A 17,283-nucleotide genomic window follows, 5' to 3' on the forward strand; every position below is an offset into this window, starting at 1 on the left:
AGGTGGGACTCGCTTGCACTTGTACAACTGGCATCTCACAGAGCAGGCAGCCAGCTCCTGGCCAAGGCACAGGTTTCCTCACGCTTTATTGTGTCTAGGCGGTCCCACTTGCGGTCAACAAGTCCCACTACTACATTGTCAGCACAGGAGGTTGCAAGTTGAGGAGGAAGGGCCAGAGCTAGGCAGTCACGTAGGCTGGCTGCAGCCCTGGCTCAGCCACACCCCCTCCCTGTAACCTCTCTCCATGTTTCTTCATGTGCCAAGTAGGCAGGAGGTCAATTCTACTTACAGGTTGTAGGATGAACTAATATTGTATGTGAGGAAGTCAAGTTCAGAGGATGACTCCTAAAAATATCACCAGAAAATGAGGCTACTGGCTTGTGTCCTGCCCATGGATGACTGATCTGAGGGGCACCAAAAGGGTGGCTACTTGTTGCACTCATGGCCAAGTGACACACTCTGAGTGCCACCCAAGGAAAGAACATTTACTTCCTAACTTAACTAGAAAGCAGGAGGTCAATTTTTTTTGCCTGCAGGGGTGTGCTGGCTTTTTCTTTTTTCTTTCTTTTTGTCTTTTTTTGCCAGCTTGACACAAGCTAGGGTGATCTGGGAAGAGAGAACCTCAACTGGGAAAATGCCTCCACCAAAGTGGCTTTGTAGGCAAGTCTGCAGGCATTTTCCTGATTAGTGATGGATTCGATGGGCCCAGCCCACTGTGGATGGTGCTACCCCTATGCAAGTGGTCCTGGCTACATGAGAAAGCAGGCTGAGGAGGCCAGTAAACAGTATTCCTTTATGGCCTCTGCTTCAGTTCCTGCCTTGAGTTCCCACCCTGACTTTCCTCAGTGATGGAGTATGACCTGAGTATGTAAGATGAAATAAACCCTTTCTTCCCCCATTGGTTTTGGTCATGGTCTTTATCACATTAATACTTCTGAAGACAAATTAGAACAAAAGGATCTACTAGAACAAGGGGATAAGTCTGTGCAGAGACATGCTGTCTGCTGTGGGTCAGATGGTATTAGTCTTCAGGGGTCCCTGAGGTACTGCCCATTTACTCTGTACCCACCCAGGGCCAGCCACAGCAGGAGAGGCTAGAAGCAGGAAAACTAGCTTGCTCTTCTAGGGCCAGAGGGATGTTCCCACAACCTCATTTTCAGTACTTTGGTAACTGGGGATAAGAATAAATACGAAGTTTAGGGGCCAGCCATCTCCCTGGACTGAATCGGCAAGTCTGCCCTAGCTTGCCTGTGCTAGCCACAAAGTGGAAATAGACACTGTCCAGTTCTTGCCCTGCACACCAGGGACTCTCCTGCTGTACTTTCTGTTAGCTCTCTCCTGAGGCTCCAAACACATACAAGCCTGTGTTCTCAAGCCTAGCCATCTTCTGTCCCTGTGATCAGAGCAGAGGTCTCACCTGAGCTTTGCTGTCAGGGCTTGAGGCAGGAGCAGCGGCAGGGACGGCAGCGGCATCCCTCTGCAGCAACTGGAGGCCTAGGCTGGACAGTTCCTTCTTAATGCTCATCATGATGGCTGACTGGTTCTCATAGCTCTTCAGCTGCTCACTGAGGTGACGCATGCTGTCTTTCACTGTCTCACTCTGCTGGCTCAGGTTGCCCTTGATGCTCTGTGGGGCAGGATTCATGGTCATTCCTGGCCCTGCTGCTTCTGAGCTGCCACTCTAGAGGGGCACACCAACGTGTCCATCAAGACTTGAGAGGCATAGATACAAGTGGGACTGGTGAACAGGGGGAAGAAAGTATGTCCTATAAGGCCCTGTAGTTAATGATTTTTATTCTCATGAACAAATGAATAAAACATAGGTAATATATGTTTATATTAATAAACGAAAAAGATATAAGTAGGCCAGGTATGGTGGCACATGCCTTGAATCCCAGCACTAGGGAGGCAAAGGCAGGTGGATTTCTGTGAGTCTGAGGCCAGTCTGGTCTACATAGGTAGTTCCAGAACAGCCAAGGACACATAGTGAGACCCTCTCAACTAAATAAATAGAGATAAATAAATAAGTCCCTCTTACTCTTGTTTATTTTTCAGTGATGACAATGTTACATGTTTTTATGATAGGGACAAACACACACACACACAGTTTTTCAACACTTGCATTTTTCACTTAACAGCTTATTTTGAGAATAGTTCCGTATCTGTCTACAGAGCATTCCCAACTCCTTTTCATGGATGCATAATATGCCACTGTACGCCTAGGCCATAATTTAGTTAGCCTGTCTCTAAGGGTGGCCCCTGAAAGTCTCCAATAGTCCGTTAATTTAATATTACTTTTTCAAAGCTGGGAGTAGTGGTGCTTGCTTGTGATCCCAGCACTCAAACCAAACTTGTTAAAGAGACAATCAGCAGACTCAGAGCTATGAGGCACCAGTTTGCATTTCCAGCGATAGCAAGAGGAAAGTTCGGTGGAGGGTAGCCACACAGCAGTGTGAGAGCACGTATAGGTAATACTGTGCCCAGGAAAAAGTCTCCTGTCAGCTTCCCAAGCTGGCCTGGGATCAGCCAGGAGGAGATGATCCAACAGGTCTCAGATGATCCCTGTCACTCTGACCCCCAGCTTGGGGTTTAATCAGGGGTCAGTCTTCCCTCCCATGGCACAGGATGCCCAGTTACCACCTCCCTCTGGAAAGGAAGCTGGGAAAGGAAGTCCCCATGCCTGCTCCTGGCAGTGGCATGTCCCTAGACCCCTAGTGCTCAGCAGAGGCCGGATGCAGGAAATGGGTGGAGGCCAGGCGATGCCAGGGGAGAGGCAATCCTTGAACCTTCAGCCTGGACTTCCAGGCTTATTCAACTGTTCTTGTACCCAGAGGATAGTCCTATAGAATACACAGCCTGTCCAGTCAGAAGTACTGGGACTGTGACACCTAGGGAGGGAGGTTTGATCAGTTCTGCTACGTTGTACCAACCCTGAGGCACCACTGATATGGTACTTCTCTGCGAATGGTACCCTAGAGTTGTGCAGTGTGGACCCTGATGTTGGCAGCACCTCCTCAACACTCCTTCCATGCTACCAAATAGTACCTCAGTTTCCTCATCCAGGCTTTCGGCTTCCTTGGGTCCTGGAAACCCCCAGACCTCTTCCCAAAGGCAGGACCCTGCAGCCTTCACCTCCCTTCCCAGCTCCCTGCTGGAGCTCTGTTCTGCTTCCTGTGGCCACCAGGGTGAAACAGAATATCTCAGGCCCCTTTGGATACAGCCCTGGGCCCCAGGCCCTGCCCTGCTCTTACCTCCTCCAGCATGTTCATCTGGGAGGCTACCTTGTGGATGTAGGCATGTACTTTCATCAGATCCATGCTGTATAGAGCACCCTCCAGGAGATCCACCATAGACTGCAGCTGGAGGTGGGGGGTGGAGTAGGGAGACAGATGGTTAAGCTAGGATATGAACATAGCAGGCAGAGGGCACAAAAGGAACTCCACTGCAGGAGAGAAGCCCAGAATCCCAGAGTCTCATAGTGGCTTGGGCTGCAGCCAACTCATAATCACAGGACAAGGAGCAGATAAGATTTTATTGATGCATTTTTACAAATATGCACATTTGTGTTTTCTTTTTGAAGTGATGGGGATGGATCTGAAGGCCTTCTACATACTAGGAAATATCTTACCATTGGGTCACATCTCTCACACGTGGGGGATACATATATCTCCAGTTTCTTTGTGATGGGATTATTCTCTGGTAAAATATTTTGAAATAGACAGTTAACTGATATCACCCACAGTCACCCTTCTGTATGATGGAACATGGGAGCTCCCCTGCCTTTTGCACAGTCACTTTTGCACAGTGACCATCCTCTGTGCAAACCTCCCTCCTGAATGACAAAGTAGTGAACTCCAAAGACACAGTCAGTATGCTCCCCAGAGGCAGTCCTGAGGGGTGACTGATGGCTGTGGGCTCCTGAGGAGCCAGGCTGCAGTTGTCCCTTGGCTTGGGGCCACATTTTTACTTGGGAGGTCTCCCCTCATGGCCCTGCTTTATGTACTTTGCTGTAGTGTCTCTGGGGAGTGCTTTTATAACAGGCTTCTTGGTCATGAGTCTCTGGCTGACGGGCCTGCTTGATTCAATTGATAATCCAACCCAAAGTATGGACCTTTTTACTTTTTCTTATTTAGATTTTTATTCTATGTGTATGGGTGTTTTGTCTGCATGTAAGTCTGTACATCATGCGGGTGCTATGGAGGCCAGAAGAGGCCACTGGATCCCCTGAAATTGGAGTTACAGATGTTTGTGAGCTACCACGTGGGTGCTGGAAATAAAACCTTGGTCCTTTACAAGAGGAGCCAGTGCTCTTAAGTGAGGCGCCAGTAGATTAGTATTGTTTGAACTGAGCTCTAGAGAAGGAGCACACACTGGTGGAGCAGAGGTGTGGCCTGTGCTCAGGGCTGGGCGAGCTGGGTTAGCTGGGTTATGGAGTTCTACTTCTTTTACTGCTGTGTGAGCGGCGTGGGCACAAACTGCTTGTGGTGCCTGCTGTGGCAAAAATCCGTAGAGAACAGAAGAGGTTTTAGTTTTCCATGATGCTTTGTACCCACTTGGCAGAGCAATTTTATTTGTGACTCTCAGAAGATCCTGGACTTGGATGTTTAGTATGCTTGCTTTCTCTCCTTTCTTTCCTTCATTTCTCTCTCCTCGATCTTAATACAGGGGAGCTCGACTGTGGAGGCTATAGGTCAATGTTAGGTGTCTCCTAACACTCTCCATCTTATCTCCTGAGACAGGGAACCTGGAAGTCACCATTTTGCTAGATTGACTGGTCAGTAAGCTCCAGGATCCTTCTGTCTCTGCCTCCACCAGCACTGGGTTACAAGCATGTGCCTCCACGCCTGGCTCCACCAGCACTGGGTTACAAGCATGTGCCTCCACGCCTGGCTGTGTGGTGCTGGAGATCCAAACTCAGGTCCTCATGCTTGCAGAGCAAACACTTGACCCATCGAGCCCCTCACCCCAGCCCCTTCCTCTTCTTGTTCCTGTCTTTCTCCCTTTCCCTTTTCTGCACTGAGGAGGAACGGATGCATGCTAAGCAAGTGCTCTAGCACTGAACTGTACTCCAGCTCCATTTATCCAAAGCCCGTTTCTAGACTACTTCACAAAGTATTAGTCCTTGACAGACTCTGGTGTTTGTTTTTCAAGACAAGGTCTCACTCTTTGCCTGTCCTGGAACTCACTCTGTAGCCCAGGCTAGCCTCCAACTCAGAGATCCTCCTGCCTGTGCCTCCCAAGTGCTGGGATTAAAGGTGTGACACATTACACCTGGCATCGACAGACTTTTAAACCTCAGTTTTTTTGTAAAGACTTATTGTAGATTTTAATTGTGTGTGTGTGTTTACATGAGTACAGGTGTACTCAGCAGCCAGAAGAGGGTGTCAGATCCCCTAGAGCTAGAATTACAGGTAGTAAGCTGTTCAACCTGAGTGTAGGGACCAAACTCTGGTCCTCTGAAGATGGAGCCAAGAGCTCTTAATTGCTGAGCGATCTCTCAAGCCCAACAGAGAGCCTCTTTTTTTAAAAAAAAAAATTTATTTATTTTTACTTTATGTACAATGGTGTTTCACCTGCACGTATGTCTATATGAGTTTGTCAGATTCCTTGGAACAGGAGTTACAGACAGTTGTGAGCTGGCGTGTGGGTGTTGGGAATAGAACCCAGGTTCTCTGGAAGAGCAGCAGTGTTCTTACCCACTAAGCCCCACCTCTAGCTCTCCCGCCCACTTTAAATTGGACCTTCACTACAGATAGTATCAGAAGAAGCCATATACATGAGGAAGTGACAGGTAGCCATGGGACTAAACTGAGGGAGAGAAGGCTGGGAAGCATTCCCTGTCAGAGCATTCCACCAACCTCTGTCCAGAATGCTGTCTGCCTGAGGACTCCTATGCATCCCTCAGGCCCATGCCCAATGTTATCCCCACTTTGTGGCTCCCACAACCCCTGGCCCAGCACAGAGCACATTGTTGGGGTCAGCAGCTGTGCCTTTAGAAGCCTGGTGACTCCTCAAGGATGGGGCTATGCCTGGCCCATGCCCAAAAACAAAAAGAAAGAAGTAGTAAAAGACATTTTTCTTGGCCAGTCTACCCAAGAAATGGGTCAAGATAGCATCCCCTTTCTTATACAGCTATGTAGCCTAGGCTAGACCACAGCTGGAGTTATTAGCATGGGTGAAGGGGCTTGGATAGAGAGGTGGGCTGCAAGGCAAATTCTGTACCCGAGGGGTCCTCTAAATTCCCTCCCTGGGATGTTTATACAAACTTCTTGCTGAGGGCAGCAGAGCCAACTGAGTGGGAGAAACCCTTGTACTGGCTCCCACTGCCTCTGCCCCATTCTCATTTTAGGGTTTCCCTGGGTACCCTGTAGGTAATCTCTCCCACCTCTTGCATGCTCTACCTGGTAGGGTAACGCTATCTCTAAGGCCAGGCCAAGACCCTGTGTCTGCTAGGCACTGAGAAGGCCTAAGGGACAATGGCTTGGTGGGAACCTCAGCCTCGTGACCTTTTAGGTGGGCAAGTGACTGCAACAGAGAATTTGGGGCTCAGTCTTGTCACTCCCCTCTGTTATTTCAGGCTATTTATATCCTTTCTTTGGATTCAGAGACCACTACAAGTAAAGCTGACACTATACACTCCCTTCCTAAAAGGGTTCTAACAGAGATGATATGAGGCAGCCTTTAGACAAAAGGCCCTGTACAACTTCATAGTGAGCATGCTCACAACTCAGCTGCAGAAGCTGAGCATGATAGGGCATGCCTGTAAGCCCAGTACTTGGGAGACTGAGGCAGGAGGAGTGTTGCTACAAGTACAAGGTCAGTCTGGGTTACAGTCTGAGATCTTGGATCCACAAGTCAAAACAACAGAACCTCCAGTTATTGGACCACTGACTTGAGAAGAAACTGATTTTGTCCCTGTAACTGCAGACAGGCCTGTGGGTTAGATGCTGGAGTTCACAGGACACTGGGGAGACCCCAGGGAGACAGTGTGATCCAGATACTGCCAAACTGTTAGACGGTCACTGGCTTAAAATGTGCTACTCCCTCCAAGTTTAATAATTTTGGCATAAATTTATGTAGTACAAAAATAAACCTAAAGTTAATTTTTTGTTTGTTTGTTTTCTGTTTTTTGTTTTTGTTTTTCCAAGACAGGGTTTCTCTGTGTAGCCTTGGCTGTCCTGGAACTCAGTATGTAGACCAGGCTGGCCTGCCCGGCTCCTAAAGTTAAATTTAAAGAAAACATTTTTAGCCAAATCCTGGAGACAGCACTTCATGGGCCTCTTGCTTCTCTGTGTATCTTGCGTGCAAAGGATCCAACCATCTTACTTTGGAATCACCTAGTTAGAGTGAGTAAGCTTGGGTCATGAGACAGCATTTTCCTGCAGGAAATGACACAGGTTTTAGTTCTCTGAACTCAGGGTTCTTCTATCCCACACCACACTGAATACAGTATGCTGAAGCACAGCAAACCAGTGAAGGAGAATGGAGATTAGCTGGGAGTCATGAAGTCCTTTGCCTGTGACCTTCTACTAGCATCCAGGGCTATGTCATCTTGTAAACTTATACAAGTCAGGTTAGCATCTCAGACCATTCATGGTTTCTGACACCAAACAGGCCAATGAGATGCATGTTTGAAAGAGACTGTAAGAGAAAAGACTTACAAAGATTTCAAGAGGGGAGTATAGAGATGGTGCAGCAGTTAAGACCACTTGCTACTCTTGCAGAGAAACTGGATTCAGCTCCCAGCATCTGTAACTCCAGTTCCAGGGGATCTGATGCCTAATTCTGGCCTCCATGGGCAGCAGACACGCATGTGATGCACTTATCTACATGTAGGCAAAACACTCATATACATTATAATCAAAAAATGTATAAGATACGAAACAAACTTGCCCTTAATAAGGTCCAACCAAGTGGTCCTTTAGAGAAAGGCAAAAGAGCAAGTGGTTTAGATGTATGATTTAGATACAATAGGACCTGGGCTCAAATCCTAGCCCCACCTGGCACACCGAGCACTGGCATGGTACTGCTCACATGTAATATCAGTACTTGGTAAGTAGAGGTAGGAAGATCAGAAGTTCAAGGTTGTCTTGGGCTACATAGGAAATTTAAGGCAAGTCTGGTATACATGAACCCCTATCCCAATTAAAATAAACAAAAACAAGCCTAGTATGATGGCATATGCCTATAATTCCAGAATTCAGGCAGCAGAGGCAAGACTGCTGCAAATTCCAGGCTGGTTATCCCTCTATATACAGTAAATTCCAGGCCAACATGGGCAATAGAATATGACCTTGTCTCAAAAAGCAAGACAGAACAAGCAAAATAATAATAAAGTGCCCCAGCATTTGTAATACAGCCAGGTGAAGGTAAACGGTTTAGATGACACCCAGGACAGTAAGTGATTCAAGGGGCCCCAATGACTTCAGCTGGTTTCACCCAGGAAGCCTCAGTTTGCTGACTTGTGATACTGATGTCATAAGAGAGCCAGGCCAACCCCCTCACTGTGTCAGCCTACCTTGAGTAGCTCAGGTGCCTGCTTCTTGAGTTTTTCCATCTTCCACTCGTTCTCACAGGGGTTGAGTGAGGAAGGCGGAGCAGTGCAGGAGCAGCGGCAGTCAGTCCCTGAACTTAGCGTTTCCACAGAGTAGAAGTCCTCTACTTGTCCACGCCCACTGCGTACCCGGCTGCATGCATCCTTGCTCAATGGTCTCATGATGCACTTGCAGTGGCAGTCAGAGCCCTCTGAGGTCATCCGTACCTGGTCCAGGTTGCCAAACACCTGCGAAGAGTGGGCAAGAGGGGTTCCATTTGGCCAGCACTGTGGGGACAGGGCTGGGGGTGGGGGAATGGAGGGTGAGTGTAGCAGAATTCAACCTGCTGGTCTTTGGGTGGCACTTACAGGTAGGAGAGAAGGAACAGGGACGCAGCAGCATTGTTATAATTACAATTCAAATGTTAATGCCCAGCTGTGGAAAAAAAAAACTGTCAGTGGGGCACCTCAGCTCATGCTTTTATTCCCAGCATTTGGGAAGCAGAGGCAGGCAAATCTCTGTGAGTTTGAGGCTAGCCTGGTCTATAAATCCAGTTCCAGGACAGCCAGGGCTACACAGAGAAATCTTGTCCAAAAAAAGCACAAGGCCTAGATCCTGGATAAGAGGGCAGCATACTGTTCCTGTCATCTTCTTGCATCTGGAAAAGTAGGTTCCTGACTCAGGGGCTAGTGGAGATTCAGTGAAACATAGAAAAAACAAACAAACAAAAAAACAAAAAACAAAAATAGTATCTGGCACATACAAAGCATGTCTTGTGTGTGTGAGCCATTAAGACAGATAAGGGCTGGGCTGTGGTGGCACACACCTTTAATCCCAGCACTTGGGAGGCAGAGGCAGGTGGATCTCTGTGAGTTCGAGGCCAGCCTGGTTTACAGAGCAAGATCCAGGAAAGGTGCAAAGCTACACAGAGAAACCCTGTCTCGAAAAACAAAACAACAACAACAACAACAACAAAAAAAAAACAGATAAGGATACAGGCTCAGGGAGTCACAATCTCAAAGATCACACAGATTTAAAGATTGGCTCCAAGACACATTGCTGTTTCTCTTTTTATTTATTCTTTGACAGTTTCACTCATGTATACAATATATTTTGGTCATTTTCTTCCCTATTACCCTTTATCATCCCTCTCTCTCTCCTGCTGAAGCCCTTCATTCATTTCCTCATGCCCCCCTCCTACTTTGATAGTGGGTGTGTGCCTCACTGAGTTTTAAAATGACACCCCTCCCTCACAATCATTAACTGCCAATTGTCTCATAGTGAGGAGTGAGGACTCAAAAGCCTTTTTTCCTAGGTGACTTCTACAGAACTGTTCTCCTTCACCCTGGGTAGAGGTGACCTTCACCAGGTTCTAACCCTATTTCTTCAGTGGCAGAATGGAGGACTCTCGGTATCCAGCCTTCTCAAAATGGGGATCACATGACAAAACATGACCTCAAGCCAGTGGTTTCCTTCTCCTCTCCCTCCTCCTTCAACCTTACCCTTGGATGCTACACACCCCATGACCAGATATGGCCACTTGTTTCTGGGGCATCACTAGCTCTGTGTCCTCAGATACCAACCCAGTGAGACGAGAGGCAGGTGCCTCGCATAGATAGATACACTTGGCTTGTACCTTGGGCTCCAGACCCTTAGTGTACAGCTCATCCCAGCCCAGTCCACAAAAACTCACCCCAGGCCTATAGTTGCTCAGCTATCACTGGATAAGAAACCATACAGACACAAGTGAGCTCGTGGCACCCTGGCCTCTGCCAAGCACCAAAGCCCTAAGGAAAGGGACTCAGACCTCCATTTCCTCTCTAGACCTTAGACACCTGTTTGAGTTCCTGGCTTCTGCCAGGCCCTGAGTGGGTAACAGCTAGTGGTGCAGGAGAAATAGATCAGGGAACATTCTTGACTTCTTTGTGTTTTTGTTTCCATGCAGGGTTTCCTCTGTGTAGCCCTGGCTGGCCTCGAACTCAGAGATCCGCCTGCCTCTGCCTCTCGAGTGCTGGGATTAAAGGCGTGCGCCACCAAGCCCAGCTTATTCTTGACTCCTTTAGATACAGAGATGCAACACAGAAGCTCTGAGGGCACAAAGACTGCTGAGGGTGGCCTAGAGAAGGGTGCCCTGAGGACAGGCAAAAGCAAGAGTGAGTCTGGCTTTTCAGGAGAACTTGGGGGTTGGGTGGGAAGGTCACCCCTACTGGTGTGCATGGTGGCAGCAGGTGAGGCTACAGACATGGCAGAGCCAAATCTGGGAAGTCCTGGGGCTGGCTGGCTGAGGATCTCAGCTTTCTGCTTGAATCTGAAATGTTCCCCGAGATTCTTGTGTAAAGGCTCAGTTGACTGCTGATGGGCCAGGGAGGTGGAATCACAAAGGCTCTGAGCTCATTGTGGCTTAATTCACTGATGGATTCATAATTGGGTGGCATTTTTGAGAGGTGGTGCAAGCCGGGAGGGGCCTAGCTGGGGGAAGTAGGTCACTGAGGGCGTGCCCCTGAAGAGTGGGTCTTATCTGCAGCCCATCCTCTGCCTTCCTTTTCCCTCCTGACTCCTTTCATCTTTCACTACAACCTGCATCCTCCATAGCTTCAGAAGAAACATAGGAAGTCCACACAACCTGGGCTCACCCTCTCCAATGTGTTTTTTTGTTTGTTTTTTTGAGACAAGGTTTCTCTGTATAGCCCTAGCCGTCCTGGAACTAGCTTCGTAGACCAGGCTGTCCTTGAATTCAGAGATCCCCCGCCTCTGCCTCCTGAGTGCTGGGATTAAAAGTGTGTGTCACCACCGCCCAGCCCAATGTGCTATTTAATGGCAGGGAGGCTGGCCAACCAAGTTAGCTTGGGCCGACACCTGTGAGCACAGATCACTGCTGCCTATCCCACCAAGGACACAGGTGGGCTGACAGATAGAGTGACCTGGCCCCACACTCAGACAAGGCAGGAACACACTCGGCTGTAGGCTATCTGTTTCTCTGTGTGGGTGCACTGGTCTACTTTTTTCTATCGTTAGCAACATTCTACAGATGAGGAAACAGCCCCTAAGCCATAAAATGCCCGGTTGGAGAGGATGAGCCTGGGCCGTGTGGATTTCCTCTGGTTTTGTTTTGTGTTTTCTTTTTGTGCAGCCATGCATAGGCCAGAGAACAGTGAGTGGAGAGGAGAGTTAGAAAGGAGGCTGCAGTCCTGCTCTCTGCCCTGGTACTCTGTGGGTGGAATGCACTCTGGATGCTGCAGGCTAATGTTCCCCTCCTTTCGAATAGACAGTCAGTCTCAGAAGCCTGCTGGTTCTCTAGGCTTCTGCTGTCCCCAGAAGCCCATCAAAGAGGAACTCAATGTCCTCTCTCAGCTCTGTTAAAACTCCATGACACTGTATTACTTCCTCATCAGCGTCAAAAGCCCAGTAGGTAGATGTGTGTATGTGATCTGTGTGGTCAAATCATAGAGGGGTCTCCTGGAGGCCCCCCATCTATTGCCTCGAACCCCACCCAACCAGCAGCTGCCTCCACATTAGACTGCTACATTCCTTCCTCCTCAAATGAGGTGCTATGTCCTGATGGGGGTGGCCAAGGCTCTCATACTGTCAGGAGCTGGAAGAAGGCCCCTGATCCCAAGCCCAGTTGCCAGGAATGCAGCAAGGTTCTGCCTCCAGTAGGGTAAAGCTGGAAATAGCCAAGCCCCATGGTGAAAAGCTCTGTCTGGACTATAGTTCTAGCACCTATACCTCCTCCCTGCATGACCTTGAGCCCTTAGAATTCAGCTTCCTCCTCTGTAAAATGGGGTGGCTATGAATCCCTTCTTTTTTTTTTTTTTTTTTTTTTAAAAGATATTTATTTATTTATTATACAGTGTTCTGTCTGCACACACCCCTGCAGGCCAGAAGAGGGCACCAGATCTCACTACAGATGGTTGTGAGCCACCATGTGGTTGCTGGGAATTGAACTCAGGACCTTTGGAAGAACAAGCAGTGCTCTTAACCTCTGAGCCATCTCTCCAGCCCCTATGAATCCCTTCTTGAGCTTGTCATGAACTGCAGTCAGTGCATGGAGAGCACCTGGTATAGTTCTTGCCCAGAGTGACTCCCACTTTAAGCAATCTGTGCTATCTATGCTGTTTCTGGAACTATTACTGTATTACCTTCGGGTTTTCCATCTCTCTTTGTCTTTAACACAACCCCGTGGTACATTAGAGAAGGCTAGAAGCTTGTCCATTCAGACTGATTCTAAAATTTTGTTTACATGTTTACATGTCCTGAACACCTATGGTCACCAAGTCAAGGCTTCTGTCCTAGCAACTGAGCTGGGACTGACAGAGGTCTGCACAGAAGGAGGTCATAGGATCTGGGGCTACCTCCTGGGTCTGCTCCTTGGCACGAAGGCTGAAAGCTGCTGTCAAATAGGAAAGTCCCTGCCTTAGCCCTCACCTTTCCCTGCTGCTGTGCATAGCACATGCCCCTGCCAAAGCTCCCAGATGTGGTAGTGGTGGTGTTTAGTGCTTAGAAGGCCTCTGAGTATTTATTTGCAAGGAAAGCTCACAGTGAGCTGCTACAGGGTAGCTTGAGGTGTTTTTGGAGAGAGCTGGATAAATCTGGAGTGTTCTTGTAATGGCTGGGCAGGTTCACATGAAGTTGTCCTTTAAAGCTGGGGCTGCCTTCTTCTTCATGACTATTCCACCTCACCTGAGGCAGTTTTCCTGCAAAGCCCTCAATTGAAGTCCATGGTCATCTGGACACCTCTTTCTGGAGGCCCCGATTTCAATCCAGGTAAGCTATATGCAGGATCTTCTCCCATCCTATCTACTTTCCCTCTTTCCCAGGCAAGGTCTCTGTGCCTCCTCTGAACTCTGGACAACTTACTAATAATGGTTTCCTAAGATTTACTCTAAATATTTCCCACCTTTGTACCTTGCTACCAACTCCATGACCATAGCCCAATGTCAGTATGTATTCCTCTCTGCTGGATTAATCTTCCAAAATCACTTTTCTTTGATGATCTGTTACTCTTTGGCTCCACAGATCTTAGTTCCATATTGCCTCCATTAAGTTCTGGACTGGGCTGGGGCTATGCCTCAGAAGTATCTGGGATTGTACTTGGAATGTGCAGATACCCCAGTGTCCCAGAGTGATGATGATTATGATGATGATGACTTGTTTTTTGGGAGACAAGGTTTCTCTGTGTATCTCTCCCTGTCCTGCAACTAGCTCTGTAGACCAGGTTGGCCTCCAACTCATAGAGACCCATCTCCCGAGTGCTACGCTTAAAGGTGTGAGCCATTACCACTCAGCCCCAATGTGACTCTTCTGTTGTTGTTGTTGTTTTTCGAGACAGTGTTTCTCTGTGTAATTTTGGTGCCTGTCCTGGATCTTGCTCTGTAGACGAGGCTGGCCTTGAACTCAGAGATCCTCCTGGCTCTGCCTCTGGAGTGCTGGGATTAAAGTCATGTGTCACTTCCTGGCAGCCTAGTTTAGGGTGTTCAAATCTATTCCCTGGGGAGGGACCACTAATACTCGGCAGTGTTAACAGGGCAGTTGTATGTGATGCTAAATGTACAATGCTGGGCATGGACCTTGGTCCTGGTATTCTGCCAAAAGGAGTGTTGACACAGGTCCATTTCTTTTTTGTTATTTTGTCTTTTTTTTTTTTTTTTTTCCAGAGCTGAGGACCGAACCCAGGGCCTTCCTTGCGCTTGCTAGGCAAGCACTCTACCACTGAGCTAAATCCCCAACCCTGCAGGTCCATTTCTTATAGAGAGATGGTGGGGTTTTGTTTGGCCCGACACAGTACCAGAAAGAGGACTCCATTACCCTGTCATTCTGCTTTTTCTGCTCAGGAGCCTGCTTCCAATTACACCCACACGTGGAAACTCCAGGGGTAGATGTGAAGCACCACCTAAGCCCCTGGGACTGGCTTGCCTGGGACATCTGACCTGTCCCTGGAAACCACCACCTGCTGGACTAACCCTGGTCTGGTCCCTTGCTCTGGCTCCCACAGGCATCAATTTTCTCTCTTTGCTCAAGCACCTTTCCATCCCTGCATGTATGCAGAGTGAGGTCCCAGCAGCTCTTTCTCAGACAGAGAGACAGGTAAATTATCACTTCCAGGAGTGTCTACTGCCATGCCTGGGTGTCATAGGGCACTACCTGCCTGTCCTCCCCAACCTCAATGCTGGCAGCCATGCAGAAATACCAGGGCAGCTGTGAGTTCCCCCTCCTACTTCAGGCCAGACAAAGCACTTCCTTAGATGGAAACTCCAAATCCTGTTTAGGAGAGCCTCACTATAAACATAAACTTAAAATGCAGGGAGACCAACAGAGTACTAGGGTGAGTGTAATGGGCAGGAGCTTGCCAGAAAGAGGAAGCCTGCTGAGGAGCAAATTTAAAGCTCTAGGACCCTTGATCCATTTCAAGTTCCAAGGTGGTCCTCTAAGCCCCCCAATCTTACCCCAACAAAAACAGGCCATGCTTGGAGGGGAAGAAGCTAGGTCCTTACTGTGGAAAGAGAGGGTGATAATGAGAACAGCTCTGCAGAGCCAGCAGGAGACTGGCTGGGCAGGAATGCAGAGTCAATTCACCCATTACTTGATTTTTATTTTTCCCAGCTGGCTGAAGTAGAGCAGGGATGGGAGGTGTCTCAGGGAGGGTGTGCTGGGTCCGCAGAGGCTTTATCCTCCCCTATTCCACCAGCTCCAGCTTGCCCTGGGACAAGTAAATATACCCCCTTCCCAACCTAGCAAGTGTTTGGCTGACTCACTACATAAACAGGGTGTTTGGTTTTCTTTGTCTTGGCTTTGTTTTGGATGAAAGCCCCCCTGCTCTCTAGCCCTTTGCAAAACTCAGAGATACTCACGTCCAAAAGTCCTTCCCAGTCAGAGGACAGTCAGGGGGTGAGAAAGTGCTGACCAGGTCACCTGAGATTTTGCTCACTGAACCAGAGGGGACATTGATGATTTCTAGATTCAATGAGATTGTGCAGAATGTTTAGCACCACACCTAGCAGGTGCCCAATAGATGATACTATGCTACCACAAGAATCCCAGGAGGAACTGAAGCCCAGAGTCCTATTTCCAAGTTTGTACAGCAAAAGAATAGCTTTTACCCTTTACTCATAGACAGACTCAGATTCTACTAGAAAAAAAATGGAATGACATCAAGAGAAGTCACTGCCTCCCTTATCCTCTGATAAGCAGTTTCCCTCTAGGCCAGTGACCCCCAACCACAATCATTTCATTGCTACTTCATAACTGTTATGAATCGTAAACATCTGATATGCAGGAAATGTGACCCCAGTGAAAGGGTCATTTGACTCTAGAGGGGTCAAGACCCACAGGTTGAAAATATTGCTCTAGGCTCATCTTCACCTTCATCAGGTCATTTCTAGATTACCCTTAAGGGGTTCTTGATCTGTCTCAAATCTTGCTCCCTCTATGTTCTGGATTTAATACCTGGTTTGGGGATTGGGTTTGATTTTAGGTGTGGTACTAAACATTCTGCATAATCTCACTGAATCTAGAAATCATCAACAGTAGAGAGTGGGTATAATCTCCCCTCCCCATGCTTATAGGTGAAGAAATGGTGAATGTCTTTAATCTCAGAGTTGGGGAGGCAGATGCTATAGGAGCTCTGAGAGTTTTAGGCCAGCCTGGTCTACACATTGTGTTCCAGGCTAGCCCGATTTTTTTTTCAACACGGGGTTTCTCTGTGTAACAACCCTGGCCATCCTGGAACTCGCTTTGTAGACCAGGCTGGCCTTGAACTTACTGAGATCTGCCTGCCTGTTGCCTCTCGAGTGTAAAGGCGTGCACCATTACCCCTTGGCAGGCAAGCCAGAATTACAGAGAGAATGATTCAACGAAGGAAGGAAGGAAGGAAGGAAGGAAGGAAGGAAGGAAGGAAGGAAGGAAGGAAGGAAGGAAGGAAGGAAGGAAGGAAAGAAGGAAGGAAGGAAGGACAAAAGGATGCTAAAAGAGGTAAAAGCACCAGCGACAGGTGAAGAGTGTGTGAATTTAGGTCTCAGGGGCCAAGGCAAGTGGCCAGCCCAGAAAGATTCACTGAGGAAAGAACTTTGGGTGCCCAGCCTCTTCTGAAAGCCTTGGTAGCCCGGGAGTCCCTGGATAACAGCTGCCCACGGGTCTACACCCACGTGGTCAACTTTCCATGGAATCTCAACAAGTTGCTCTTATTGACCACCTTCCCCTGCACGCCCCAGAGCACCTGGGACTTCCCAACTTGATCTTGGATTTGAGGCCTGATCTCTGAGCATTAAAATAAGGTCCACAGCGCCTCTTCCTCAGGCTCCAGGATCTAAGCACCCTATCATTATCAGTGCTTCTTCTCGCACATGCTTTTCTCAAGATTTTGATTCCAGCAGAGTCCAGACTTGAGTCCGAAGTCTGATCTGCCTGTCCTAGTCCCCATCTCCCTACTGAAGGCACCCTCCTTGGCGTGCACCCTTAGCCATAGCGCCCCCTGGCTCTGGCCACCGCTGAGCTGCACCAGGTTCCAGCCGCGCACGTACCTTATTGTCGGGCCGCACAGGATCCGCCCGAAGCAAAAGCAGCAGCAGCGGCAGCGGCAACAGCCTCAACTGGAGGCACCAAAGCCGGAGGGCTGCCGCTGCCATGGCTCGACCCGCACCGACGTCTCCGCAAGCACGCTCGGGAGCGCCGGCAACACTGCGAGTTCGATGCTGCAGCCCGGCTCTGCAGCGGGGTCTTCCCCCAGCCCGGTGCCCTTGCAGCGCCGCTGGGG

At 48.7% G+C, this 17,283-nt stretch overlaps 1 protein-coding gene across 4 annotated transcripts in view; it reads right to left on the reverse strand.

Annotated features, from left to right (window-relative positions):
* The window catches only part of Olfml2a (olfactomedin like 2A), a 31,313-nt gene extending 14,030 nt beyond the window's left edge, over window positions 1–17,283 (reverse strand). The window contains exons 1-4 of one of the 4 annotated variants that reach the window (XM_006992515.4): window positions 17,051–17,283; window positions 8,519–8,782; window positions 3,252–3,359; window positions 1,418–1,627 (exon numbers count right to left, since the gene is read on the reverse strand). In XM_006992515.4, coding sequence (XP_006992577.2) covers window positions 1,418–1,627; window positions 3,252–3,359; window positions 8,519–8,782; window positions 17,051–17,155 — 687 coding nt within the window. In that variant the 5' untranslated portion in view covers window positions 17,156–17,283. Of the gene's footprint in view, window positions 1–1,417; window positions 1,682–3,251; window positions 3,360–8,518; window positions 8,783–8,902; window positions 8,965–17,050 lie in introns of those variants that run through there. The other 3 variants (XM_015986190.3, XM_076568437.1, XM_042274729.2) reach the window with 3 other exon arrangements.

Source organism: Peromyscus maniculatus, chromosome 4 (genome assembly GCF_049852395.1).
Source record: "Peromyscus maniculatus bairdii isolate BWxNUB_F1_BW_parent chromosome 4, HU_Pman_BW_mat_3.1, whole genome shotgun sequence".
In the NCBI taxonomy this organism is placed as follows: Eukaryota; Metazoa; Chordata; class Mammalia; order Rodentia; family Cricetidae; genus Peromyscus; species Peromyscus maniculatus.